Source organism: Oryctolagus cuniculus, chromosome X, assembly GCF_964237555.1.
Source record: "Oryctolagus cuniculus chromosome X, mOryCun1.1, whole genome shotgun sequence".
Lineage (NCBI taxonomy): Eukaryota > Metazoa > Chordata > Mammalia > Lagomorpha > Leporidae > Oryctolagus > Oryctolagus cuniculus.
In genome coordinates this window covers 101,203,253-101,230,230 of record NC_091453.1, presented here as the reverse complement: position 1 = coordinate 101,230,230, position 26,978 = coordinate 101,203,253, and the positions used below count along the sequence as shown (strand labels likewise).

Here is a 26,978-nt window from a genome sequence, read left to right as displayed (position 1 = left end):
CACAAGATTTTCCATCTGTTTGTTCACCCCCCAAATGGCTGCAATGACCTTGGTCAGGCTGAAGCCAAGAGCGAGGACCTTCATCTCGGTCTCCCATATGGGTTCCAGGGCCAAACACTTTAGGCCATCTTCCGCTGCTTTTCCCAGACCATTAACAGGGAGCTGGATTGGACGTGGAACAGCTGGGACATGAGCTGGCATCCATATGGGATGCCAGCATTGCAGGCTGTGGCTTTATTCACGACACTGGCTCCTACCATCATATCCCTTTTAAACTTTGGTTTCTTTGTCTAGAAATAGTTCCTATCTCATACTGAATAGCTCTAGGAACCTCTATTGAAATTTATTTTTTCTTGACTCTCCTGTCCTTCCACTTATTTCTTATCAATATTATTTTGATTGATACATAATTATATACCTTTATGATATACAATGTGATGTTGTCATACATGTATACAATGTGGCATGATTAAATAAAGTGAATTAACATCAATCACCTCTCCTATCATTTTTTGTTGATTCACTTGAAATTTGCTTAGTTAGAAATAAAGAATACATTATGGTTGACAATAATCATCTTGCTGTGCAATAGATCTCATAACCTATTTATCCTGCTTACTGAAACTTTGTACACTTTCATCAACCACTCCCCCTTCCCTACCTCCCCAGCCTCATTCCACTCCCAACTTCTATGAGTTCAATTTTTTTAGATTCCACATAGAAGTGAGATCATGCAGTATTTGTTTTTCTGTGCCTGGTTTATTTCCCTTAGCATAATGTCCTCCAGATTCATCCATGTTGTTTCAAGGGAAGGGATTTTCCCTCTTTGAAGACTAAATATTCATATATATATATATGTACATTTGTTCATATTTATTACATATTTTTTATCCATTTGTCCACTAATGAATACTTAAGTTGATTTCCAGATTCCATATCTTGGCCATCATGAGAAATGCTGCAATGAAAATGGCAATGTAGATATCTCCTCCCCATACTTATTTCCTTTGTATATATACTTATAAGTGGGATCACTCAATCATTTGACAGTTCTATTTTTAGGTTTTTTTTGGGGGGGAAACTCTATGCTATTTTCCATAACGGCTGTGCTAATTTGCTTTCCTGTCAACAGTGTCTAAGAGTTCCCTTTCCCCTGTATCTTCACCAGTATTTTAAGTTAGTAAAATAATAGGTAAGAAAAAGCTCCATCAAATTTGTCACTGTATCCTCTACCACGTAGTAAGAGAGTCAATTATGCTCCTTAGTTGTACATTCTTATGTAGGCTTGTGGATTTTGTCTTCTTTATTGTATTACTTCCCATGCATTATATGCAATAAATATATGTAAATGCTCCACAACATCATTACTAAGTGACTCCAAAGTCCAAGTTCTCTGTTGTGATAAGTGGAATTTCTGTCAAACTCATTTTATTATTTCATAGGAAGTTTATAACTAGAAGTGAGAATTAGATACTCAATGACTTTTGTGTGCTTAGCCTGAACTTATTAAATTTTAGTGTTGCTTGTGTTTCACCAATTCTGTTTGGTCGATACTTATGGTTTTGCTGGCCATATGGGTATTGTTTCCATTGGTTGGTTTAGTAAACTTTGTGTGCAGAAGGAAGGGATTAGAGGATATGAGAAATGGCAGGGGAATATTGGAGGCAATTCTATGTTCATAGATATGGCATTTCGAAACTTCACTTTCTTACTTTCTATGTACCAAGTATCTGTTCATTTAATTATTCACCTCTGTGCAACAATAGTGATATTTTTTGACAACATGGGTAAAATCTGCAGAAGTAATTTCTTTGGGAAGGAAACTACTCATTTGGATTTTTAAAAAGATTTCTTTGATTTATTTGAAAGATAAAGTTAGAGATGGGGGGAGAGAGAGAGAGAGAGAAAGAGAGAGAGAGAAAGAAATCAAGATCCTTCTTCAACTGGTTCACTCCCCAAATGGCTGCAATGGCTGGAGCTGAGCCAGGCTGAAGCCAGGAGCCTGGAACTTCATCCTAGTCTCCCATGTGGGTGGCGGGGGCCCAAACACTTGGGCCATCCTTTGATGCTTTCCCAGGCACATTAGCAGGGAGCTGCATCAGAAGTGGAGCAGCCAGGACTCTCATTTGGATTTTTAAATTATGCTTTATTTCATCACTAGTTTAATGTCTCAATCACATTGCATCTGTTTGTTTGATTCAGTACACTGATGCCCACATTTGAATGTAACTGTATAAAGCTATGAACTTTGTACATAAGAAGTTCATACAGGACTCTTTAAGCAACCTTGGTTGGTTCCCTGAAGCTATCTTTTACACAGACATTGTTTACACAACTGGCATTCAAGCAGATGGAATCTTCCAAAGATTCAAATGAGTTTGGTATTATCCCTTCTCTCTACATTTGTACATATTATAAGTCACTTTCCCTCCAGTAGTGTGGATAATTGAAACTTGGAAATCAATGTAGTCAAGGCTTTTAAAGTGTTTATTTTCAATATATGATACACGATTTCCTTCATATAGTACTATTCTTAGGGCACATTTTGCACATGGTGCAAATAGAGACAAGATAAGTTGGGTAATGTTCATAGAGTTGATGATTGATTATGCTTGAGGAATGGGAAACATGACTTGCCTATTGGGAAGATAGACGTAGTAGGATGAGGATTGGAAGAGTTCCAAGGACATCTATCTATCTCATAATTTGGGTTTGTTGGCTTTTCATTTATTACTATTTGAATTGTTCATCTGGGTGATGCTTCAATAAGGAATTGCGGAGTAATTGTGGTGACTCAGTTATCAGTTTGCTATGAGAGATACAAGTCTTTTTCTAGAAAGCTGGTGCATCCTCCTGGGAGGGTGTAGTGTGTAGAGTTGAAGATTACACCATACGAATTAGCACTTGATTACAGGTTGTTTCAATTGTTTATTTACTCTTTTATTCTTGAATCCAATCAAAAAATGTACTTTGAAATCTTCTAAGTACTAGCTATTGGTACAGTGGTGAACCATATCAAACTTTATCCCTGTCCTCATGATACTTCAGTCCAGTGGGAGTTATTTGTATGAGTAAACAAATAATCAAAACTTGATATATGTGCTTATTAGTGGGGAAAAATATCCACTAATATATTTTTTACTAATAACTTTATTGAGGTATAATTTATATATCATAAAATTCATTAATTTCACAATGATCTTTTTTAAAGCATAAATCAGATCATGTCTTTACCCCCACCTCTTGCTTGAAATTCTTCAATGGATTTCTGTTTCTGTTGAAAAAAGCTCAACTCCTTAATCTGGCCTGATAAAACCTTACATAATCTGTACTGTCACTCATTCCACTGTAGCCAAAATTGCCTTCTGACAGTAAGGGAATATATCAGTCTTTTTTCCATTTCAGGACCTTCACGTGTGTTGTTCTCTATGTATAAACTTTTCCTGATTCTACATGTAGTTGTATCTTTCTCACTCTTCACATCATTATTTCAAAAGCCATGTTTTTCTAAAAGGTCTTCTGTGGCCACACTGTAGAGTACTTATTCCCCTCTCTACTTTCTCTTCATTCCCTCTCCTAGCACCTGTTCTATCCCCGTGCTAACTATCACAAGCTATGCAAGTTTGACTTGTCCTATATATTTTTTTTGTTGTCCTATATAATTATAAGGTTTGTCAGGACACTATGCTCTGTCTCCTTTGTGGTAAATTGAACAAGGTCTTGGGCACATGGCAGTAGAGAGAAACAAGACTTATCGTGAAGGTGTTTAGAACAGTGCTATTCGGCCAGCGCCATGCTCAATAGGCTAATCCTCCACCTAGCGGCGCCGGCACACGGGGTTCTAGTCCCGGTCGGGGCGCCGGATTCTGTCCCGGTTGCCCCTCTTCCAGGCCAGCTCTCTGCTGTGGCCCGGGAAGGCAGTGGAGGATGGCCCAGGTCCTTGGTCCCTGCATCCCATAGGAGACCAGGATAAGTACCTGGCTCCTGCCATCGGATCAGCGCGGTGCACCGGCCGTAGCGCGCCGGTCGCGGCGGCCATTGGAGGGTGAACCAATGGCGAAAGGAAGACCTTTCTCTCTGTCTCTCTCTCTCACTATCCACTCTGCCTGTCAAAAAAAAAAAAAAAAAAAAAAAAAAAAAAAAGAAAAGAACATTGCTATACAAAGTGCATGCTTACTGATGGCTGTTTCACTGTTTGTTACCAGACTGAGATGATATAAAGAAAGAAATTGAAAGTAAGCCTTTCCAAACCTTTATAGTAATTTGACAGTGCAATATTATGGCTATTGAATATACTAAAATTTGGAGTATATTTTATATATCCTGTTTTTTTATTTCCTTCTTTTATAACTTATTTTAACTGCATTTTTGTTGGTCCATGAAAATTGGAGGAAAGCCTGGCCCATCTTCACAGATATTGTAAAAAGCACTATTTTAGAGGACATGATCAAGAAGCATAGAGGAGAAGACGGAATTTGTTCACCCTAACTTGTTAGAATATTGGTTTAGAGGTGATCTTTCCTTGTTAGTTTCATGCAGCACAATGAAACAGCAAGAGCAGAGAGAAAGAGAGCGAGAGAGACAGGGGAAGGAGGAGACAAGAGCGGGGAGGAGAGAGTGTTTACTATAATGGGAGCATCTTGGCAGAGGGAGAATGAGTGTCTCAAGTTGGCTACTTTAAGCTGACAAGTGCCTGTGACATTCTAAATGCATAGTAGGAAGCTGGACCTCAGCCCAGTCTCCACTCTCATGTCCTTGGTGTTCTGCAGCATCCTATATCCATTTGGAGAAGAAAAGGAATCCTGAGCTACCAGAGACATTGTGTACCCAGGGGAGATGACTGGGCTCTCTGGCACTTGGGACCAGTGGGAGTTTTTCCCTCCAAAGCCCTCTCCCTTGCTTGCAAAGCTAGGCTCTAGCCCAATGCGCTCTGTGTTTACATGCCATCTGCTGAGGTGTCAGGGATCACAACACGTGGCTTTGAGCATTTGAATTTTGTATTTAGAACATTACAAATGGGAGAACAAAGGAAGGGAAAGTAGAGAACAGAACAAGAAGACCTGGAAGGGGAAGGGAGCATAAGGAATAGTTGTTATTGGCAAGCCAAACAGCATGACTCAATCTCATTCTAATTCATTTTTTTTCTCCTAAACAAAGCAAGCTCCTCTCTGTTTCAAGAACATTCTAAGATCTGGTACGCCACAGAGTTCACTTTCTTATTCCTAGTTTATTTCTGTCTGTCTCTTTGGGTTCTATTTTATGAGTAAGCTTTTATTTTAGTAAAATTTTGGGAAAATTAGATTTCATCTAGTGCACGCTCCCATCATTATTTTCTGGCATACTAATAATGTGAATGAGGTGGTTGTGGAGGGAAAGAGAGAAGAGAGTGAGAAAGAAAGAAGGGGCATGAGACACACTCTCTCTCTCTCTCTCTCTCTCTCTGTGTGTGTGTGTGTGTGTGTATGTGAAATGAGGGGGAGAAGGTGACAGGATAGGAGATAGTGATGAAGATGTGATTGGTTCCAGTTAAGATACTGGCCCCTTGGACAGATTTCAAGCCAAGATTTGCAAAGCTGTTTTTGTTGTTTAAGCCCTTTTATCTTTTGCCATTTCACCATCATGAATGTGCAGCTTTTGCTTCATTCATTAGTGTTTGTCTTTATAAGTGCTCTTATGTTACTTTTGGAGGGCTGGCCTTCTGTTTCACTGAGATGGTTGAGTGGATAAAGCAGGAAGAGCCAGGTGCTTTGTTAGGAATCTAACCAACCGGGGTTGAAAATCTAGACTGGCATTGGATCAGCCAAGAGAGTCTGGGCAAGTTATACATTTTTCTGAGCCCATTTCCTGATCTATAAGAGATTCAGAGGGCTGACACTGTGGCATAGCAGGTAAAGCCACCGCCTGCACTGCCAGCATCCCGTATGGGCACCAATTCGAGTCCTGGCTGTTCCACTTCTGATCCAGCTTTCTGCTATGGCCTGGGAAAGCAGTGGAAGATGGCTCAGGTCCTTGGGCCCCTGCACCCGCATGGGAGACCCGGAAGAAGCTCCTGGCTTCAGATAGGTCCAGCTCCCACTGTTGTGGCCATTGGGGAGTGAGCCAAAAGATGGAAGTCCTTTCTCTCTTTCTGCCTTTGCCTCTCTGTAACTCTGCCTTTCAAATAAATAAATAAATCTTTTTTTTAAAAAAAAGATTCAGGGTGGTAAGTGGGCAGGAAGTCTTCCCTCATAGGCATTTTGAGATGATTAATTGAGAAGTCCAAAGAAAATAGCTAGCACAACAGAAAGAGTGTAAGATACATGGACTTCCTTCTCTTTTTTCCCCTAGTACAATGATTGACTTGCTTGCTTGCTGCTATGGCTGACAGCTGACATTACCTAACTGCCACTTGCAGCGTCAACAACTTTGTCAACTGTCTGGGGTTGGTGTTGACCTCAGCAGGGAAACTATCAGATCTTCTGAGACTGTGGTTGATCAGTACAGCACTGAATGAGCCCTGTTATTGCTCGTGTTCTCCTCTGGGCACCTCAATTGCTTGGGTTCTTTTTTTTTTTTTTTTTTTTTTTTTTGGTCTGTCTTTTGGGTTTACTAAATGTCTGTTGGGTCATCTCAACCCAGAGCCTGTCTGCCTTGTGTCTTTTCACTGGTCCTTCAGATTCTCAGCTCTGCTTAGAACCTGGCTAAGAGTACACATACCTCTCTTGACTTTTGCCCACTTGGACTAATTTCAAAGCTTCAGTGTGCCTTATGACTTTATATCCTCAGGGATGACAGGGCTTTGGTTTTGCTTCCTGTTCGTGTCCTCAGCATTCACCCAGCTGCTCTGCCTATGTAATTACTCCTGTTTTACTTTAGTCCAAACTGACCTCCAAAAGTGAAGAAATGTGGAGCTCAAAGTGATCTTATAGTGTTTTCCAAATTTTAGGCATTACTATACCTTTATAGTTCTTTGTAGTTCTTGTCCCGTATAGGTAGAATACCTGAAATACAATTTACTTAATAGTTTTCTTTACATTGACTACATTTTTAAACATAAGTATCTAGCCTCATGCCTTTAGAGTAGTATCTGTAAAATCGCAGAATTGATTGGATAGTTTTTTTTCCTAGTATACATTTAATGTAAATTCAAAACTTGTGAGTTAAAAAAGTTTTGCCATCTCATATACAAATAGCACATTCTTGGAGATAGTGATCAGGTAAAACTCTTCCATTTCATAGATTGAAAAATAAACTCACAGAGGTTTGGTTTGCCATAAGGCTAGTTGGATGAAGTCTTGGGATTCAAACCTGATTCCTAGTTCGCAGTCTAGTGCTTTATTGCATTATACCACATTGTCTCCATCATCTATTCCTTTTTTTTTAAGTCTAGGGTTCTTCATACAATCACTGAGATAGTATTATTGACAGATATAAAAAATAAATTATGATACATAACATGCCTAGGAATACAGTTTTAAGGATCCTAATCCAGGACCTTAACATGAGCAAAAGAGATTGCTTGACTGATAGAGTATCTACAGGGGCACTTCACAAATGTCCTAGAAAATAGAATCAAAAGATAGATTTATTGGGATGCAAAAAATCTGAAATCATGCATATTCTTCATAAAATGCACTTTTGTGAACATTTTGAAGACTGCCTGTATGCATGGATTTCAAAATTGCTTGCAACCACATAAACTTATATTTTAATTCCAGTTTCCATGAACTTTTTGCAGTACCATTGAACATGCTGATTGTTTCTGGGACCAGAGTATAAAAACAACAACATCTTACAGTCCTGGAAGAGAAAATAAGATTATGGGAAAACTTCTTAAAAAAAAAGAAGACAGGAGCCAGCATTGTGGCATTCGTGGTTAAGCTGCCACCTGCAATGCTGGCATCTCATATGGGCATGGGTTGAAGTCCTAGCTGCTCTGCTTCTGATCTAGCTCCCTGCTAATGGCCTGGGAAAGTAGCGGAAGATGGCCCAAGTCTTTGGGCCCCTGTACCCATGTGGGAGAACCAGAAGAATCTCCTGGCTCCTGAGTTATGGCTTTGGTCTGGCCCAGCCCTGGTTGTTGCTGCCATTTAGGAGTGAACCAGTGGAGGGAAGACTCTCTGTCTCTCTTTGTCTTTCTCTCTCTAACTCTGCCTTTCAAATAAACAAAATAAATCCTTTTTTTTTTTTTTCAAAAAAGGCATCACTAACTAATACAGAATTGAAAGAGACTTACTTTCTCTGTTGGGATATCCACTTCTGCCTTGACAGATCGCACCTCTGGCCTTATTCCTGGTGTAATCTTTTGTTTCTTCCAGGAATTGCACCAAGCTAAAATTTTCTGCAGATTTTTGTCCACTCTGAAATGTGCACCCTGATCTGTGACAGGACTTTGTTGAAGTACTCATGGAATAGCCAAGCCTTCTCACTTTAGGATTGTTACTAGAGAAGGTCCATGTAAAAGCACAAAGAAGTCTTTGCTAGATAGATGGAGCCCAGGATCAATGGGGAAACTAGAAACTATGGTGCAGATGATTCCAGGAAGCTTAGTCAGGCAATGTGAATATTCTTGGATTTGTATTTGTAGAAGAAAGGAGTGGTTCTGTGATGTTGCAACACCAAAACTTAGGTTAGACTTTGCTCCTGTGTGTGTGTGTGTGTGTGTGTGTGTGTGTGTGTTTATATATCCTCAGATTTCAGCCTGCTGACTCATTTGAAAAGGAAGCATCTTCTTAGCTCCACTTCTCCCTTTTTTGATCATCCACAAGACTTCTAAGTGGTTTTCATTTAGTTTTTGGGTTTGTGTCTTTGCATGAGGTATTTTTGATATTTTCATCTGCTTAAAAAAATCTGGAAACCATAGTGGGGATAATCTGTCTCATTATTATTATCAGAGATGGACAGTATTTCTTATCTATATTGCCAAATACAATTTAATATAGAGTACAGGAACTTACGGCGACACATGGCTGAGTTCAAATGAGAAGAAAGTCACTAGAGGAACAGAAAGGGTGGCAGCTCAAGACATGATAAATGAGTTCGTGTTTTCATTACTCAGACTGACATGATACTATATATTACTTACTTTTTGAAAGAACAGACTTTGCTTGTTCTTATAGTAGACATTCCCCCCAAGGTTCCATAATTCTAGTTTTTGAGGCATAAAACTTCTCACATTTATTATCTCATGATTTCTGTGGGTCAGAGGTCCAGGCAAAATTTAATTGGGTCTTTTGTCTAGGATCTCATGAGGCTGTAATCCAGGGTTGGATTCCCATCCAGAGGCTCAACAAGGGAAGGGTTCACTGGGTTGTTGGCAGCACTCAGTACAAGGTTTCATGATTCTGAGTTGTGTGTTAGGATTCAATTAATGATTCTTTCCCATAGCCTTGTCCTAGTGTTTCTCTCTTGGACTTTCATCACACAAGTTTTTATTTATCACAGGTCCGTATCTCGAAGTTGAAACAAAAGCTTATCTGAAGGATTGTCAGTAGGAATAAGAAGCATCAGCCAGAATTCTAGACCAGTAAAGGTCCTTATAGATTATCTGCTCATCCCAGGCCAACTGAAACAACCATGGCTCAGATCTTTCCTGAGGACAGAGCTTGCATCAGGGAGTAACGTTAGGCAACAGCTTCCAGCTTCTGGTGCCTTCAGGGTCTGCCTCAGCGTTCAAGGTGTGTGCTTGCTGGGCAGCTGCCAGTCAATGACTGAGCAGAGAGAGGATGCAGTATGCAATAGTTTGTCATTTGGGGGCAGCATGTGGCTCCTCTAGGGGCAATCTTCGCACTGGAACTCTCAGTTGTGTAGGCTGGCGCTTTCTTAGAGCTATGCCACAGTGTGAAGCCCTTCCTACCGAACTTTCCTCCTTTCCCCTTCCCTCCTTCGTACCTGTATTATAGTCTGAAGTTCTCCCTGTATATTTGTGTCTCCCTCCCTTTTATCTCTCATGAGTATTACTCATAAACATATATCTTGAACTTCTTATTATCTTAGCTTCTGCATCCAAAGGACTCATTCAACATATGAATGAACTCCCTCCATTCTCACATGAGTTTTATATTAAAAAAACTGAAATCCATAGCTTCTTGGTTGTAGTCTGTGTGACAACTCAGACATTCCAACCCCCGATTCAATATTAAACTTCAGCACCATGTACAACCACAATCACATATACAAAAAGCGGATTTTTATATATCTCTCTATAGTTTATGCTATTGAGTACTTGAACATTAAAAAATATGTTCATTTCTTTTCTCTTTGACTCTTAAATAAATGTATTTTAAATTAAAAACAGGGGAGAGAGAAAGAAACAGATCTCTGTCACTCCCCTCCCTCCCCCTCTACCCCTCTATCCCACCTGCTGGTTAATGCCCGCAACAGTACCTGACTGAGGTTGAAGCTGGAAACCAGGGACTCAATCCAGGTTTCCCAATGAAGGTGGCAAAAACCCAGTCATTTGAGCTATCACTGCTACCTCCCAGGGTCAACATTAGCAGGAAGCTGAGTCAGAAGTGGAGCCAGGTATCAAACCCAGGCATTTTTATATGGGCACAGGTGTCTTAGTTACTAGGCCAAATGGCAGCCCCTAAAAAATATTTTATTTCTGTTAAATTACTACTTTAGCCCTGTAGGAAGTAATAATATCTATAGTTTTGATTTTGATAAGCTAGTTTTATATTTTGCCAATACATATTAAAATATATTTCCATTAAAATTATGTAAAGTCACATTATGTCCTGTCAGTGATAAGTGGACCCTACATTTTTTTTTGACAGGCAGAGTGGACAGTGAGAGAGAGAAAGAGACAGAGAGAAAGGTCTTCCTTTGCCGTTGGTTCACCCTCCAATGGCCGCTGCAGCCAGCGCGCCGTGGCCAGCACACCATGCTGATCCGAAGGCAGGAGCCAGGTGCTTCTCCTGGTCTCCCATGGGGTGCAGGGCCCAAGCACTTGGGCCATCCTCCATTGCACTCCCAGGCCACAGCAGAGAGCTGGCCTGGAAGAGGAGCAGCCGGGACAGAATCCAGCACCCCGACCTGGACTAGAACCCGGTGTGCCAGCGCCGCAGGCGGAGGATTAGCCTATTGAGCTGCGGCACTGGCCGACCCCACATTTTTAAACACTGCAATGTATACTCTCTTTCTAGGTCAAATAAGGTAGAAGAGAAGGAAAGAGGAGATGAAGGAAGGAAGAAGGAGGGAGGAAGGAGAGCAGAATATTTATTGGTGAGGCAGAAATGAAAAAAAAAATCAATAATTGTGTCAGGTACCTTGTTGTGACATCTATATTTTCTGCCAAGCCTTAATCTAAACTGCATTGAGAGAAAAAGAACCACAATCTTTTACTTAATCGAGTACCTAAGCAGCAAATTGAATGTATTCAGATTAAGAGATTTGTCCTCATAAAAACTTGGTTCATATGTCCCCAAAATGGACTGAAGTGCTCCACTTGGAGCCAATTATTAGAGAAGATGCACACTACATTTCAAAGTAGTAGCTCTAGTCTTCGTCTTATAAAGTGTTTGTACATACTTCCTAGGAAAGAAGCTTAAGTAACATTTGGCTTCTCATTTAGAAAATACTCATTATTAAAATAAGATCTCTCCTTTGATTTAAGGAACCTGAGAATATAATTACAATAATCTTTCACCTTTGTTGCTATTCTTTTGGTTTAAGAGCTTTATAATGATCATGATTCTGTTGTGCTAATGAAGCAAAATTGGGGTTAGAACTCATGTTTTGTATTAATTGAATAGATTCTTAGTATTGTTGTTGTAATTTCATATTTCTCTTTCATTCTATGGAGATAGTGTTATTCAGAGCCTCTGCCAAACAGATATTACTAATTTATAAGCCATTTTGTTCATTCCTAAACAAACTGCCCTTACAGGGAAAGAAGAAATATACTATAATATAAACCTTAATGACATATTGGCATCTAGAATATCACACCTTTAAAAGGCCTGGTAAGTTTGAAGGTAAAGATTCAAATTGTGATGCATGTAAGTAGAAAGGTGGCTATACACTTTGACAGGGTCACTTAATACACTACGTTGAAATCTTCTCTGGCATCTAGTTTGAAAAGATTTGGTTTCATCTTCTGAAAGAAAAAATCTTGTAGAGATGTGCATATATTCTTGGATTAATTGGGACAGAGTCGGTTTCCTGTGTCATCTGTCCTATGGCTTATATTTTAAAGCTGATTAAACTATAGTTTACATTATAAATCTAAATTGAATCCAAGAATAATAAGTGAGGAATCATGTCGAATAATTTTTAAGTGAGGAGAAAATGTATCTTCATGGATAAAATGAAGACAGTATAATTGAATGCTACTGCATTCAGGTTTTAGTATTTACTGAAGTCATTTTTCCAAGCTCCTAGAGAATACATTAGGTACTTCATGTATTTCCTTTTTGGGTGATTACAGATGACACAAACTAAATACAGCATGCTGCCCAGGGACACTTTGCTTGTTCTTACCAGGTTAGCAAGCATGTAGTGATAACCTCTTGAATGTTTTCCCAGGATCACGACCTACAGAAAGAAGAAAGAAGAAATTTTACTTATTCAGGAAGGGCATTTTCAACTGCACAAACAGTGAAATGGCTGGAACATGCTTTTAAATGATGAACAAAGTGGTGTTAGGACTTTAAATACAGTACAATCAGTTAATTGGACCAGATTCCTTGTTGATGCATTTCAGTTGCAGCCAGATAAAACAGGAAGAATTGACAATATCAAAGTTAAAATGTCAAAACAAAGAGGGGCAAAAATCCTCTAAACTTCCAGGTCAGTAGCATCATTGTCACTTAAAATAGATGGCAAAAGCAATGAAGCTGATGATTCTTCCACCCATGAACTGGATTTCTGTACTTAGCTGTTGAGATAGAAAATGAGCTGAACTTTGCATACAAATTAGAAAATAGAATGTACTGTACATTTTTGTGGTTATCTGGAATGCTTAGGGAATAGAACACTTGAAGAATGGGGTTAATGGGATTTTCAGGTTAACTGAGGTTGCTTTTGCTTATTGAAAACTTTCCTAAAAGGCTTTCTTTCCATTTCCTACCTGAATATGAAACACCTGTGATTCCCTGCACATCTTTTGGTGCTGATCACCATGCCTTAGGGCAGTCGGGGAGGGGGTTCCCCTCAGGGGACATTTGGCAATGCCTGGAGTCATTTGTGGTTGTCACAACTGGGAGGTGTACTGTTAGCATCTGGTGGGTGGAGGCCAGGCTTGTTGTTAGACATCCTGCAGCACTCAAGGCAGCCTGCACAACCAATGAAAATGTCAGTAGTGCTGAGGCAGAGAACCCCTTCCTCGAGGTCATCATTCTTATCACAGCTTTCATGAGGAAACTGTATTAATACTACACCTTCTAGTTTAGAGATGACATTTTTGTTATTTTAAAATGTTATGTGTTTTTCAGATTTATTTATTAATTGAAAAGGCAGAGTTAGAGATGTTTAAAATATTTATTTATTTTTAGATTTATTTCTTTTTAAAGATTTATTTATTTATTTGAAAGGCAGAGTTACAGTGAGAGAGAGAGAGAGATCTTCCACCTGCTGGTGCACTCCCTGAACAGCCAAAAAGGTTGAAGCCAGGAGCCCAGAACTCCATCCAGGTCTCCCATCTGGGTGTCAGGGGCCCAAGCACTTGGACCATCCTCTACTGCTTCCCCAGGCCATTAGCAGGGAGCTGGATCAGAAGTGGAGCGGCCAGAACTTGAACCAGCACTCCAAAATGAGATGCCAGTGTTGCAGGTGGTGGTCCAATCTGCTGTACAACACTGCCCCCATTTTTATTATCTTAACATATGTATGTGAGTTGACTATTTTGCAATCAAATGTATTGGTTGGAAGTTGGAAGATTTTCACTAAATACTTGGTTTAAATTTACTTCCTTGTAGAAAAGCACAGCAAAATTTCTGGCAAATGGAGGATTTCATAATTCTGCGCACTATTTTACACATAATACTCCCATTTTACCCTATTCCCACAAGCCCTATGCCAAAAATTCTAAAAAAGAAAAGACCAAGGGCAAAACATGACACATTTTGCAGTGAAACCTCACCTATCTCAACATCAGTAGGGTCATAGCTGCCGCATAAAAGAAAGAATTTGAAATAATAGACATTACTCTCTTAAGTACTGGGTTTTGAGCATTTCTGATGGAATCTTTCCCTAAAATACAATATACACAGCCCTGAGTTTTTCAGCAGAAGTTACTGAACACAATAAACCATAGGCTGATGACTCAGGCATTCACAACAAATATCCATGATTATACTGTGCAGTGGTACAACATGGTCTACTTCGTTTTGTCCCCTCCTTCTTCTTTAAGTCAGTCTGTCACTTCCTCTGCCAACAATGTACCTCTTTCTAATATCACTCCCTGCCTGCATCTACACCCCTTATTGTTTGCAGCTTTTAATTTACTCTGAACTGGAAAACTAAGATTGGTAAGAATCGTATGTGAAAGAGTTAAGAAAGCATTGGAAGCAAGGATGAGGAATTAATTATGGGCTTTAGTACAGCAGCTTTGTGACACCTAAGTGTTCCTATCTTTAGCAAACTTTCCCATGGCTTCTAGTTTAAGGCTAAGTTTTGGAAGGATGATGTGAAAGAGCTACCTTCAAATAAGTGAGCTTGCTCTGAACAGACCATCTGTGCCTGGATTAAAAGCAGATATTGTAATCGTTTCAAGTTTTTCTGAACCTGAAAAACAATGTCTTCATGAATGACCTGTTCCCACATTTCTATCCATTATGTACTTACATAATGCACCTCTCAAAACAGTCTTGTAGATGTTGTACAGTCAGGTCCCACTGAGACAGGAAGGCCAGATTACAGGCAGGGAAATGGGGGCTCAGGCAAGGTGAGTGATTTGCCTACAAACAGTGAGTGATGAGGTTGGGCTCTTGGCTTCTTCGGGGCTCTTCTCACTACCCCGTGGTTTTCTTTTGCTTCCTCTCACCTTCCCTGTGAGCAAAGGACTGTAAACTCTGCCTCTGGTGAGAGAGACCTACGCTGTTTCCTCTCAGGTTCTTTCCTTATTTCTGTCTAAGCTCTATCATATGTCCTTGGGAATATTGCTCATTTTTCTGGCAGACTCAAAGCCCTCTGATTTTATTATGTTGAGGCTTGTCAGTGAATTAAAAATTTAACAAATGTATGGTCCCAACTTGCCACCCAAAGTTGACAAATGTCCTCAGTAAGGATGTTTCTCACAAGCAGATACTGAAGAATATGTCCCAGAAGGTACCTAACAACTCATTTTGTGTCATGGCAGCATGAGAAATCACCTCCTCAAGACATTCATTAACCTTTCATTTCCTCTATAAATAATCAGTCAGAAATGTAGCTCATAGTTTAAATTAATTGAAAACAGATATCTCATAATCATGTTTCTCTCTCTCTCTCTCTCTCTCTCTCTCTGTCTCTCCACCCCCACCCCCAATCCCTCCCTCTCTCCAGTTGAAATTACTTAAGGGCTTGCCTTGCCAGCACAACATTCAGATGTATGGTTCCATTTCTCTGGAGCACCTTGAACCTGTCTCTTCCTGAAGACTTCCCTATCTGTGGCTTTAGACATCTCTTTTTCCTCTTCTCTAAGAACTTAAAGCAAGTATGGACTTTTGGTATTTAGCACATAGAAATGCTCTGCCACTTAGAATAGGTTACATCTCAATAAACCCATCATAGATTGGAAATATTATATGCAAAAAATGCATTTATACACCTCATCTCCAAAACATCATGGTTTAGCCTAGCCTGCCTTAAACATACTGAGAGCACTTATATGAGCCTACAGTTGGACAAAGTCACAGCCCTTAAGAGAGCAATTTCAGTTACCATGAAATTTTTTGTGAAGCAGCTATGACCCTGCTGAGGACCATGCTAGTGTAGGTGAGTCCTCACTGCCAAAAATGTCACATCTTGCTCTTGGCATTTCCATTTTTTAAAAAAAAATTTGGTACAAGGGTTATGGAAATAGAGGGGGCTAGGAGTATTGTATTTGCTATAAAAATAATTATATAGTTAATGGGAATGGTTCTTGTTCAATGAGCCCTGAATCTTTATTCTTTTCATGGATGATCGAGGTATAAATTGTACCCTCAGTTATATAATGACTCTGGTAACCACGAGAATATTCAACTTTGCTTTTACAGTAATTATAATAGCTCTTTCTGAATTAGTTTCAGAACTTTAAGTATAAAAGCTGTTTTTACAGTTGACTATGAAATTTAAGGAAAAAAATACCAAGTTCCCCAACCCATGTTCTGCATTCACTTTGCCTTTTAAGGTTTGTTGGAGAGGACGGATGGATTGATACAATGACAGGTATGATAAATGCAATATGGGGAAATGTGTGAGATGTAGATAAAATTCATTGGTTTAAAGAAATCCGTTTTTCTTCTTAAATGTGGGATCTGGAAGAAAAAATGCCTCAGTCTCATTCACTGAAGCTTAAACAGCAATTTGCCGAAGAAGAAGGTCTTACATAGTAACACTGCCATGCATAGAGCACCAAATTTCTTGTCAAGTCAGTGAATCATCATCTACCCATTTCCAGATTTCCCCTTACCTACCCCACTCACCCACTTATCCGTGCCATTAGGTTCTGGGTATCACTGGTTAAAAATAGTTTATACAATATTCAGTTGGTTTTTTATATAAGAGGCCCTTTCTTTTTCAATTTAATGTTTAATCTAGACACTTTTTATAATTTTAGAAATTTGAAATGAAATTGCTCCACAAGACTACTTGAGAGAGGCCCACAGATCCTTTGGGAGGCAAAAGCATCTGTTTTTCTATGCTCACATTTTAGAAAAAAATATGTGTGGAGAAGTGTGTATGTTTTTTCCCCCTTAGATCCATCTGGTATGCAGATTAGGTTATTTGCAGACCTAAGTATCTCCATGTTTGGATTTTCTACATCAGTGCCAAAAAAGGATCTATGTATAAAGATTGATCTTGCTTTGGGTACAGACCATTCCTTGATGTTCACCTTAATCAGTTTTTCTTTTTTTTTTTTTTTTTTTTTTTTTTTAAAAAAAAAAAAAAATCAGTTTTTCTTTGATTCAGGGCGGCTGGGGGAGAAGTGTGAGTGTGCAGGGGTTTCTGGTTTCTAGTTTAGCTGGTTTTCCTCATTTATTGTATGAATATTTTCTCGGTAAGAAAAAGCTATTAAACTATATTATTTATGTTCAATGAGAAGACATTTTAGCCTCCTTCTCCCTTTTCTGCACTCAGTTAAAAAAAAAAATAGTTCCCATTGCCCAAGGCACCCTATCTCATTTTGGCAGTGTGGCAAGTGTAATGAATGGTATGCTACAGAGAGCAGCCTTAGAACATGTCACACCTCTCAGAAGAAATCTTAGATATGGTAAGAGGTGCTCATCACTGTGAATGAAAACTCCAATCTACGAAATTACTTAAGTCTTAGTAAATACATATCAGAAGTCCATTCTGTTAGACTTGTTCTCTAATAATCTCAGTCTGCACACACATGCTCTCCTATAACTGAGTGGCAGTGCTTCACATTGCAGTCATCTGACTGGAGTAAATGCGCTGGGTTAGTGAGGCACAGAGGAGCCAATCACGCGTACCAAAGTCAGTCCAATGGCAATGGGGGTAGGGAGGGTGCAGATGGAGAAATAAAGGCTGAAGCTTTCTGGAAAGAAGGAGAATGGAGATAAAACCATGAGCTCTCATTGATGCTTATGCTGTCTACACAGAAGCTTATGCAGACAGACAGCAATTGAAGAAGGCATTACATACAATGCTAGGATGTGAGGATTAGAGGACAAGGATTTTACCAAGGAACATGTCTGTTGGAAGTTTCATTCCCCATGTTTTACTATTGCATTCATCACGACCGAATGGAATATGTGGAAGATTTAATGCTAAACAGCAGGAAAGACAAATAACTCATACAAGTAAGATGCAATAAATGACTACAACTAAGTTAAAGGCGCAACAGATTACTCTTTATCAAGACTGTAATTTTGGGGATAAGGAACCACTGAAGTGCATTTCGACCTTTGTGGGAATGTTTGGTTGTCTTAGCCCTAAAACAAGAGTTTTCAAATTTCACTCCTAAAACTTCCTTAGTGATTTTGTAGCTTGTCTGTAGAACACACTACTACTATTTACTTAACATTTTTAACTTACCTATTTACCAACATTTAGCCATATCCAAAGTGATAACAACCATGAAACCACATGTAAGAAAATAAGTGCTACTTATGAAAATATATCCATTCAGGCAAGTGTCAGCCCAAGTCCTCTCTTATACCATCAGGAGTGGTGGGAAATAGTTGTATCTTTAGGAAAGAGACTGCAGATCACATTCCATTGTCCTGAAGAAAAGGTTAATTTGCCTTAGTTTCTGGTTCAAATCTTAAGTATTATTCCCACCTACTTCTAAAGATCCTCGAGCCTTGTAAGGCAGCCAAATGATGGGACAGTTTAGGAGGTAGCAAATGATACCTGGGATTAGGTACAACTGACGCATCTAGACTCACACAACCATTCTTAGGCAATTTGCATGTACTGCCTTTCCCAGGAAGCATTGCGTCTTCGATCAGCTACAGTCCTTAGTCCTGGGCCAATAATAAGTACATTAAGCACCTGGATCTTTCCACCAGCCAGCTTCCGTAGAATAATGCTATCTAGTACAATGCATTTCAAACACTGTACCTTTTCTTGGAGTACCTCATCTAGAGAACCTTTTTTTAGCACCTTATTTATATCAGTAAATACTCCAGTCACTTTTTTTTTGGAGAGAAGGTTGAAATGGTTTCAGTCTCCAATCTAGAGTAGTCCAGCAGAAGGAAATTAGTTTCTCTTGAACATGTCCTTATATATGACTTTTGTAGAGTCTCTGTATTTTGTACAGGGTATCTACCCAAATTCATGATAGATTTAGTTTAGCCAGTGCATTAAAATTATTTATTTATTTAATTTATTTGAAAGGTAGACAGCTAGTGGTCGTCTATCCACTAATTAACTCCTCAAATGCCTATAATAGCCAGACTGGGCCAGGCTGGAGCTGGGAGTTAGGAACTTGATCGGATCTCTCAAGTGGGTGGCATGGTCCCAATTATTTGAGTCATCACCTGCTGCCTTCCAGGGTGTGTGTTAGCAGGAAGCTGGAATTGAGAGCACAGCTGGGACTTAAACCCATGCACTACAATGTGGGATGTGGGCATCCCAAGTGGTATCTTAACTGCTGTACCAAATGCCCTCTCTGAGATAGTGCTTTTTAAAAAATTTATTTATTTGGAACACTTACAGAGGGAGGGAGAGAGGGAGAGAGGGCTGGAAGGCTGTTCCACTTCTAATCTAGCTCCCTGGTAAGGGCCTGGGAAAAGCAGTAGAAGATGGCCCAAGTGTTTGGGCCAATGTGAGAGACCCAGATGTAGCTCCTGGCTCCTTGCTTTGCCCTGGCCCAAGGCAGTCTGTTGTAGCTATCTGGGAAGTGAACCAACACATGGAAGATCAGTCTTTGTCTGTCTGTCTGTCTGTCTGTCTCTCTTTCTCTAACTCTGACTTTCAAACAAAAAAGTTAAAAACAACAAAAAACAGGGAGGTGCAGGTATGTATCCTAAGACATATGAATGCATTTTCTCTTTCTGCAATGTTGTCTCCAGCATTCAATCTGTGAGATCTTAAAAGATTTATTTATTTGAAAGGCAGAGTTACAGAGAGAAGGAGAGAGGGAAAGGGAGAGAGCGAGAGAGGAGATCAATATTCCATTTGCTGGTACATTCCCCAAATGGCTACAACTGCTAGGGCTGGGTCAGGCTGATGCCAGGAGCCTTCCAGGTCTTGGAAGCACTTGGACCATCACTTGGGCCATCATCTGCTGCTTTCCCAGGCATTTTAGCAGAGAGCTGGATCAGGACTGGAGCAGCTGGGACTTGAACCGACACTCATATGGGTTGCCAGTGTCGCAGGTGGTGATTTAACCCACTGTACCACAACACTGGCTCCTCTTTGATTTTTTTTTTTTTTGACTACTGAAGTAGGTAAGTGACCACATTTATATTTTCAAATAAAAGCAAATATCTCTCAGATACTCAATATGCTTTTTAGGCCTTTGATTTTCAGGGTAATTGCTTACTTGGCAGGTTTCTCCCTCTTCTGGGAGCCATGTCATTCAAGTAGGTCTCATTTTGCAAATGGATGACAAATGACAGAGGCTTAGTTCATGGGAGGTAAAACAGAGGATTCTCCTAATTCACAAATGTTTGCTTGGGTCCTTCCACACTTGCTGTCTGGATCTGGCACTATCTTCCCCACTCTGCCAGCTCACAGACCTTTGTGATCACACGGACACACAAACAGTTCAAGCACTCCAGGCAGAATTACAGACTTTCAGCTCAACACAGGGGGCTCCTGAAAGCCAACTGTTCAGCATTCAGGAATTTTGTGAGCCAGCTATTAACCACTGATAGCTTGAAATCAGCTATGATGGGAGCATTAATATCACAGAAATTGGTCAGTGCTACAAACCAGGGCTTTTGTTTTTCTTTTTCCAAGAGTTAGTTTTCCAGCACGCCACTGGGCTCAGAAGGACTATGGATTGAGGTCTCTAGTGGTTGGAGGAGCTGCCTCTATTAACCATGTTTGATTCTTCTTTTCTTTTAATGAACATTTGTTGAGTGCCTGCTCTGTACCAATTCTGAGGCTAGCCCCTGGGGAGACAGAGGTCAGCAAAAGCTTGTCCCTAGCCTGGAGGAGCTCACACTCCAGTGAGAAAGACAGCTAAGCTAACAGACAGTTACAAGCCACTAGGAGAACAGAAATATGAACAAGGTACAACTGAGAGAGAAGGATGAACTCAAAACCTGCTATACATCGAAAGAACTTTGTCTCTGACCTAAGATCTGATCACTGTTTTTTCCTGAGGCTTTTATAAGTGGGAACCCGACAAATAGGTAAGCTAAATAGAATGCTACTTTGAAAATGAAGAGAGATGCGTTTCAGGAGACTATTTCTCTTGATTTCATGAGAGCCTTGCTGTTTTCCAGTGCTTACACACTAGAGGAGAGATTTTTTATTTGGAGCAAGTAAAAGCATTAAGTGTGGTGGTATCCAGGGCTAACTCCATAAGAAATTGTGACTGGAATGATTTGTGAGAAAAGCTAAGCGTGAAGGGGAATACGTGCTGAGATAGTAAATAGAATGGCAGCATAGCCCAGCCTTGGCAGTTGTAACCTGGATAACCTTAGGCAAATCACGTATCCTCTCAGCCCCAGTTGTCCATCTGTGAAACAGAAAACATGATAGTCGAGAGGCAGTACAATAGAGTGGTCAAGACTACAGGGTTCTTACTTTGCTGTGTAACTTTGGGCAGTTTTTTTTTTAATTTTTTGACAGGCAGAGTGGACAGTGAGAGAGAGAGAGACAGAGAGAAAGGTCTTCCTTTTGCCATTGGTTCACCCTCCAATGGCTGCCACGGCCAGCGCATCACGCTGATCTGAAGGCAGGAGCCAGGTGCCTCTCCTGGTCTCCCATGGGGTGCAGGGCCCAAGGACTTGGGCCATCCTCCACTGCACTCCCTGGCCACAGCAGAGAGCTGGCCTGGAAGAGGCGCAACTGGGACAGAATCCGGCGCCCCGACCGGGACTAGAACCCGGTGTGCTGGCGCCGCAAGGCGGAGGATTAGCCTATTGAGCTGCGGCGCTGGCCTAACTTTGGGCAATTAACTTAAACTTTTAGGGGTCTCAGTACCCTATCTGTCAGATGAATCTATTACTAGTAGCTGCTTCATAGAATTGCGGGGAAGAATATGTGAAATAATGTAATCTGTAGTTCTTAGCATGAAGACCAATGCTTATCCTACATTAGTTAAGTTCTATCTTATTTATTCCTTATTGCAATGCCCCCTTCTCCTCCCACCCTGTCCCCCATCCCTACTGAAGTCACATCCATCCACCAAGGCCCAGCTCATATAGAGCCTACTCCATGAAGCCTCCCCTGATTTCAGGTCCTCCAACCCCAAAAGCTAGAGAAGAGGTTTGCTCCTGCTATGGGGTGGAGGATATGGACAGGCATCAGTGCTCAGGTGCAGAGGTGTGTGGGGTCACTGGTTAGGATAGCACTAGGTTACAGATGGAGGGAAAGTATGGGGTTTGCATTTGGACATTTGAGTTCAGGGTGCAAAAAGGATAAAAATTTGAGGGTAAACCATCAGGAACAAAGTAGTCCACCCTTCCATCTTCCTCTAATCTCTCCTCTCTTAGCTCCAGATGGGTTACAGTAACCATGGCTCAGGAAGGATGTGTGTGTGTGTGTGTGTGTGTGTGAAAGGCCTCTATGTGCAGGTCTTAACCTAAGTAGGCATATGCAGTCATCCCAGTGTTTCTACCACAGGGGAGATTGGGGGTAGGGGCAGGTGGTGAAGGAGGAGAGAAAAGAAATCTGACCATGTCAGTAAGATGGATCTCTCCTCTGCACTGCAGAACATTGCCTGGGGGTCTAGGGCTTCCCCACTCTGACAGTCACAACTGGACCTTGGCACTATGCACACTTCATTTCAGAAGCAGGGAGGCGTATCTTTGCCAGGCCTTTTTACTTGTATCCACAGGGGCCTTGGGGTAGAGAGAACACTATGGAACACAAAGTATATTCCCTGGAGGCCCAGGCTACATGAATGTCTTAGAATAGTAGTTCTCAAAGTGGATCACCTGGGAAATCTGTGGAAATTCAAGCATCTGACCTCCTCTCCAGAGAGTCGAATTCACAAGTCTGGGTTAGGGCCAGGGAGTGTGCATTTTAACATTTCATTTCAAGAGAGTCTGATGCACACTGAAATTTAGGAACCACTCTTTGCCTGATAATAAAAGCACTTGGAAAACCCAACAGCAGGACTCTCAATGATGTGATCCTCATGTAAGGGGGGTATGAAGGGAGACTCTGAGTGTTCCAGGTGCTCAGTGAGTGTATGAGACTCTCCCATGAGAAACCTTGGGCAGGCAGGAGCCATATGAAGGCACTCAACCAGCCTGCTGAGAAAAGAGCCAGAGGAGGAATTTCTGAACGATTTTTTGTTTTAAATAGGACTCCCCCAGAGTCAGATACTGCCACAAAGACTTAAGGACCAGTAGTGTAATTGGAGGTAATTCCAGGAAGAACTGGACAGGGAGGAGGAAAATGAGACAGGGAAGGGCAAGCAACCCATACAGGTCCATGAATGAGCAGATTAGCTCTGGTGACCTCTGGGAGTGGTGGGGAACACATCCACCAGAAGGGCCAGGAAGTTGTGTCTTTGACTTTCCATTCCCATTCCCCGTGGGCTGATAGCTGTTGTCAGGAGTATTACTTCCTCCCCAACATTTCTGTCTTGAGGCAAAGTCTTCAAGTGGAGAACAGCATGTACTTACAATAGGAGGCTGTTGGCATGTACAGGAAAGGCTAGTGCCAAGGGGATACATACGGGTAGGACACCTTTGCTATACTGCGATGACCCTTACGTCACACATATACAGCACTTTAAAGTTTACACGTTGCCTTGACATACATCACTGCAAGTGATCAAACCAAACCAATCCATGAAGTAGGCAAGAAAGCATAGCAGATGAGACTGGCCTCTGGAGTGAGACTGACCAGTTCCTCCTCTTCCTGGCTGAGGAGGCGTTGGGCAAGTCATTTTACTTTTCCACACCTCAGGTTCCACATTTGTCAATTAGGAATCATTATGGTACTGCTCTTTGGGTTATTGTGAAGCCTAAAGGGAGAAAGCGCAGTTAAAATTCCTAGCAGAGTGCCTGGGATGTAAAGGGATTCAACCAGTGCTGTTTCGCTTTCTTCCATCCCTAACTCTTCACTCGTCTCGTGTAACCCCACAGCTTAAACCTGCAGTGTGTGACACTGAGGTAGTGTTTCTAACATGGACGGCTTAAAGGATAGCGTACCCTGGAGAAAAGTCCAGGTTGCTGATGAAGCAGAAGATGGTGCCGTTTAAAATAGTATGCAGAGGGGCTGGCACTGTGGCATAGCAGGTAAAGCTGGTGCCTGCAGTGCCAGCATCCCATATGGACACCAATTCAAGTCCTGGCTGATCCACTTCTGATCCAGCTCTTCTGTGGCCTGGGAAAGCAGTGGCAGATGGCCCAAGTCCTTGGGCCCCTGCACCCTTGTGAGAGACCTGGAAGATGCTCCTGGTTCCTGGCTTCCAATTGGTTCAGCTCTGGCTGTTGCAGCCACTTGGGGACCGAACCAGCAGATGGAAGACCTCTCTCTCTCTCTCTGTCTCTCTGTAACTCTGCCTTTCAAATAAATAAATAAATCTTAAAAAAATAGTATGCAGCCCGGAAAAAAGGCATAGTGAGGGATGGGCACTGAACAGGTTGAGATATAGAAGAGAGGACTGGGGAAGGTTTTCTCCTGGAGAGGAAGGGGGCATCTTTGAGACCAGGTTTTGAATGATGGGGAGAGGGAGAGGCTGTCGCTGGCAGTGATAAGGAAAGAGAAGTTCCCTGGTGGGAAGATGCCCTGGTAATGCGACATAGCAGGAGATCACAGAAGCTAGCATTTATTGAGCATGTATTGTATACAGGGCACTGTGTTAAATGGTTTTTACTTTATCACATTCAAGCCTTACCAAAACCTTTTAAGGTAGGAACTATTATTCATTTTATTTTCCAGCTTAGGAAATGGAGGCCCAGAGAAGTGGGGGTAATTTGCTTCTGGCCTCACAGGCAGACAATGATGGAACCTGAAGTTAAAATCAGATTTGTGCAATTCAAAAACCCATTGACTAAGTGTTGGTGTGATAATAATAATCATTACTAGTGATAAGAACTATATGGCTGTGGGATGGTCAGCTCCCACCATGAATTCCCTTCACAAAGACTGAACACCTACTGTTATTATGTATTATGACCCAAGTAAGGAACAGTTGTGGCCTCAATCTTCAGAAATTCTCCTTTTGTTGCTGGGGATATCCCTTTGGCTTCCTCTAATTATTTTGCAAAGATTTGTGCTTGGTTCATATGATCACGACTCCAATTTTCCATCCGCTATCAGCATGTGACATGAGTTGTCATTGTTTAATCACAAGCTGTACTTGTGATGAATGTTGGATAATCAGAACAAAAGTATAGGAAAAATAATTAGAGGGAACCAAAGAGAAGTGGCTCACAGCCTTGAACAAGAGACTGCACAGGTTTCTAGGATTCAGTTCCTGAAGCTCTGACAATGTATTTTGATCCTTGTCTGAATGCAAATGAATGACTCCATCAAATCATAGGCAGCTTGTCACAGTGCAGGTTATTTAGCTAGTTAATTAAAAGTCTGAGTAAGCTGGTGCCTCTCTGTACTGGGCTCTGAAGAGAACCAAACTTGTGTTCTGACCAGGCAAGTTAATTTAAAATGAGTGACCTCAATTGGGTAATGGCTGCAAGTTCAAATTCAAGAATTGCTATAATTAGTCCCACATGGATCTTAATTGTTATTTCAGGAAACAGAGTGGGGAAAGGGGAAAGAGAAAATTCCTAAGTCCAAAGTACAGGTTATTAGCCATACCTCTAAGAAATAGGGGAGCTGACTGGGGCATGGCACAGTTAATTTTGTACAACAAGACTTCCCTTGCTATCTTTCCAAATGCAGCCTTTTAGATATGGTAATAAAGTAGGTCTAGCTCTTTAGGAAATAAGGACTAGAATTCAGCACTCCTAACCATGTGGTCTTAGTCAAGTTATTTTACTTTCTTATGTCTGTTTCTCTTCTGTGCAATGTAAAAAAAAAACCATATTGGTCCTACCTACCTGAGAGGATGGAAGAAGGTACTTTATGAAAAGGCTTTGAAAAAATATGGACAGCTCTACAAGGCAATATATATTCTTCACTTCAATAGAGTTTACTAATCAAAGATTTTTGATTTTAGAATATATGGTTACTCTAGGTATGGCCTTTAAATGTTTTTCCTTAGACTTTTCCATGAAGCAGATACTGTGTCAAAAGGTGAAAAGATCATAGAGGCACGGTGTTAAGCACCCACAGAACTGAAAATGAGTTGGGCTTTGTGGGCTTTGGGGGGAAGTCAGAGAGCACACAAATTCTGTATTTTTTTTAATTACAAAATTGGATTCTTCTATATTCATGTTAATATAAATCTTTTCCTTGAAAATGTGTTCTTGCTTCGGATCAGCGCAGCTCTGGCCGATGCGGCCAATTGGGGAGTGAACCAGTGGATGGAATACCTCTCTCTCTCTCTCTCTGCCTCTCCTTCTCTCTCTGTGTAACTCTGACTTTCAAATAAATAAATAAATCTTTTTTATAAAAAGAAAATATGTTCTGGCACAGCACTGGGGTACCATGAGGTGAGAGTAAGTCACAGTGACAGTGGGATGGCTTTATCCCCGCTGATTTTTTCATATGAATACTTGGGTTTCCCTTTAGTGTTCTGATACATTCTAATTGCCCATATATTCCTAAGCTCTGGGAGCTAAAAGTAATAAGAATTTGTACAATGGTAAAAATTAAATAAATGAAAAAATCATAACCCAATGAAAAAACCGTACAAGATGAAGAATTTGGCCATTTGGGGATGCACAAAATGAATACATTTGAAACTGCCTTTCTTTTCCAATTGCACTTTTTAAGAGAAATTGTGTTTTTATGCCCATCTGAGTCCCCCTTAATGGAATATAAGCATCTGAACAGAGATTTACAACCTATGCCTACTGACAGTAATCACAACTGTTTATCCTTCAACCCTAACCAAAACTCATTAAAGCAGTTTGCTTTTAAATCAGAATCTGCATTCTGCCTTGTTAGATGAGCTAAGCAAATAAGGGGAGTTGAATCTCTCAGAATGCTGTTACTATCCTAGGGCTGTTCCCTTTGCCGAAAAGAGCTTGAGGTCCAAACAAATAAATCAATGGAACAAAAGGCCCTGGCTCCACATTACCCATCATCTCTATAAAACACTGATTGATGGCAGGGAGCATCAGAGAACAAAGCTTTGCTAGAAT

General features: G+C 40.8%; 1 protein-coding gene across 4 annotated transcripts in view; it reads right to left on the bottom strand.

Moving 5' to 3' along the window:
* GRIA3 (glutamate ionotropic receptor AMPA type subunit 3) overlaps positions 1-26,978 on the bottom strand; it is a 311,476-nt gene that overhangs the window by 105,258 nt on the left and 179,240 nt on the right. For all 4 annotated transcript variants that reach the window (XR_011385359.1, XM_008273165.4, XM_002720270.5 and 1 more), the window contains exon 5: positions 12,463-12,516. Coding sequence is in view for 3 of the 4 variants with exons in the window: in XM_008273165.4 (XP_008271387.1) it covers positions 12,463-12,516 (54 nt within the window). In the remaining variant the exon portion in view is untranslated. The remainder of the gene's footprint in view (positions 1-12,462; positions 12,517-26,978) is intronic.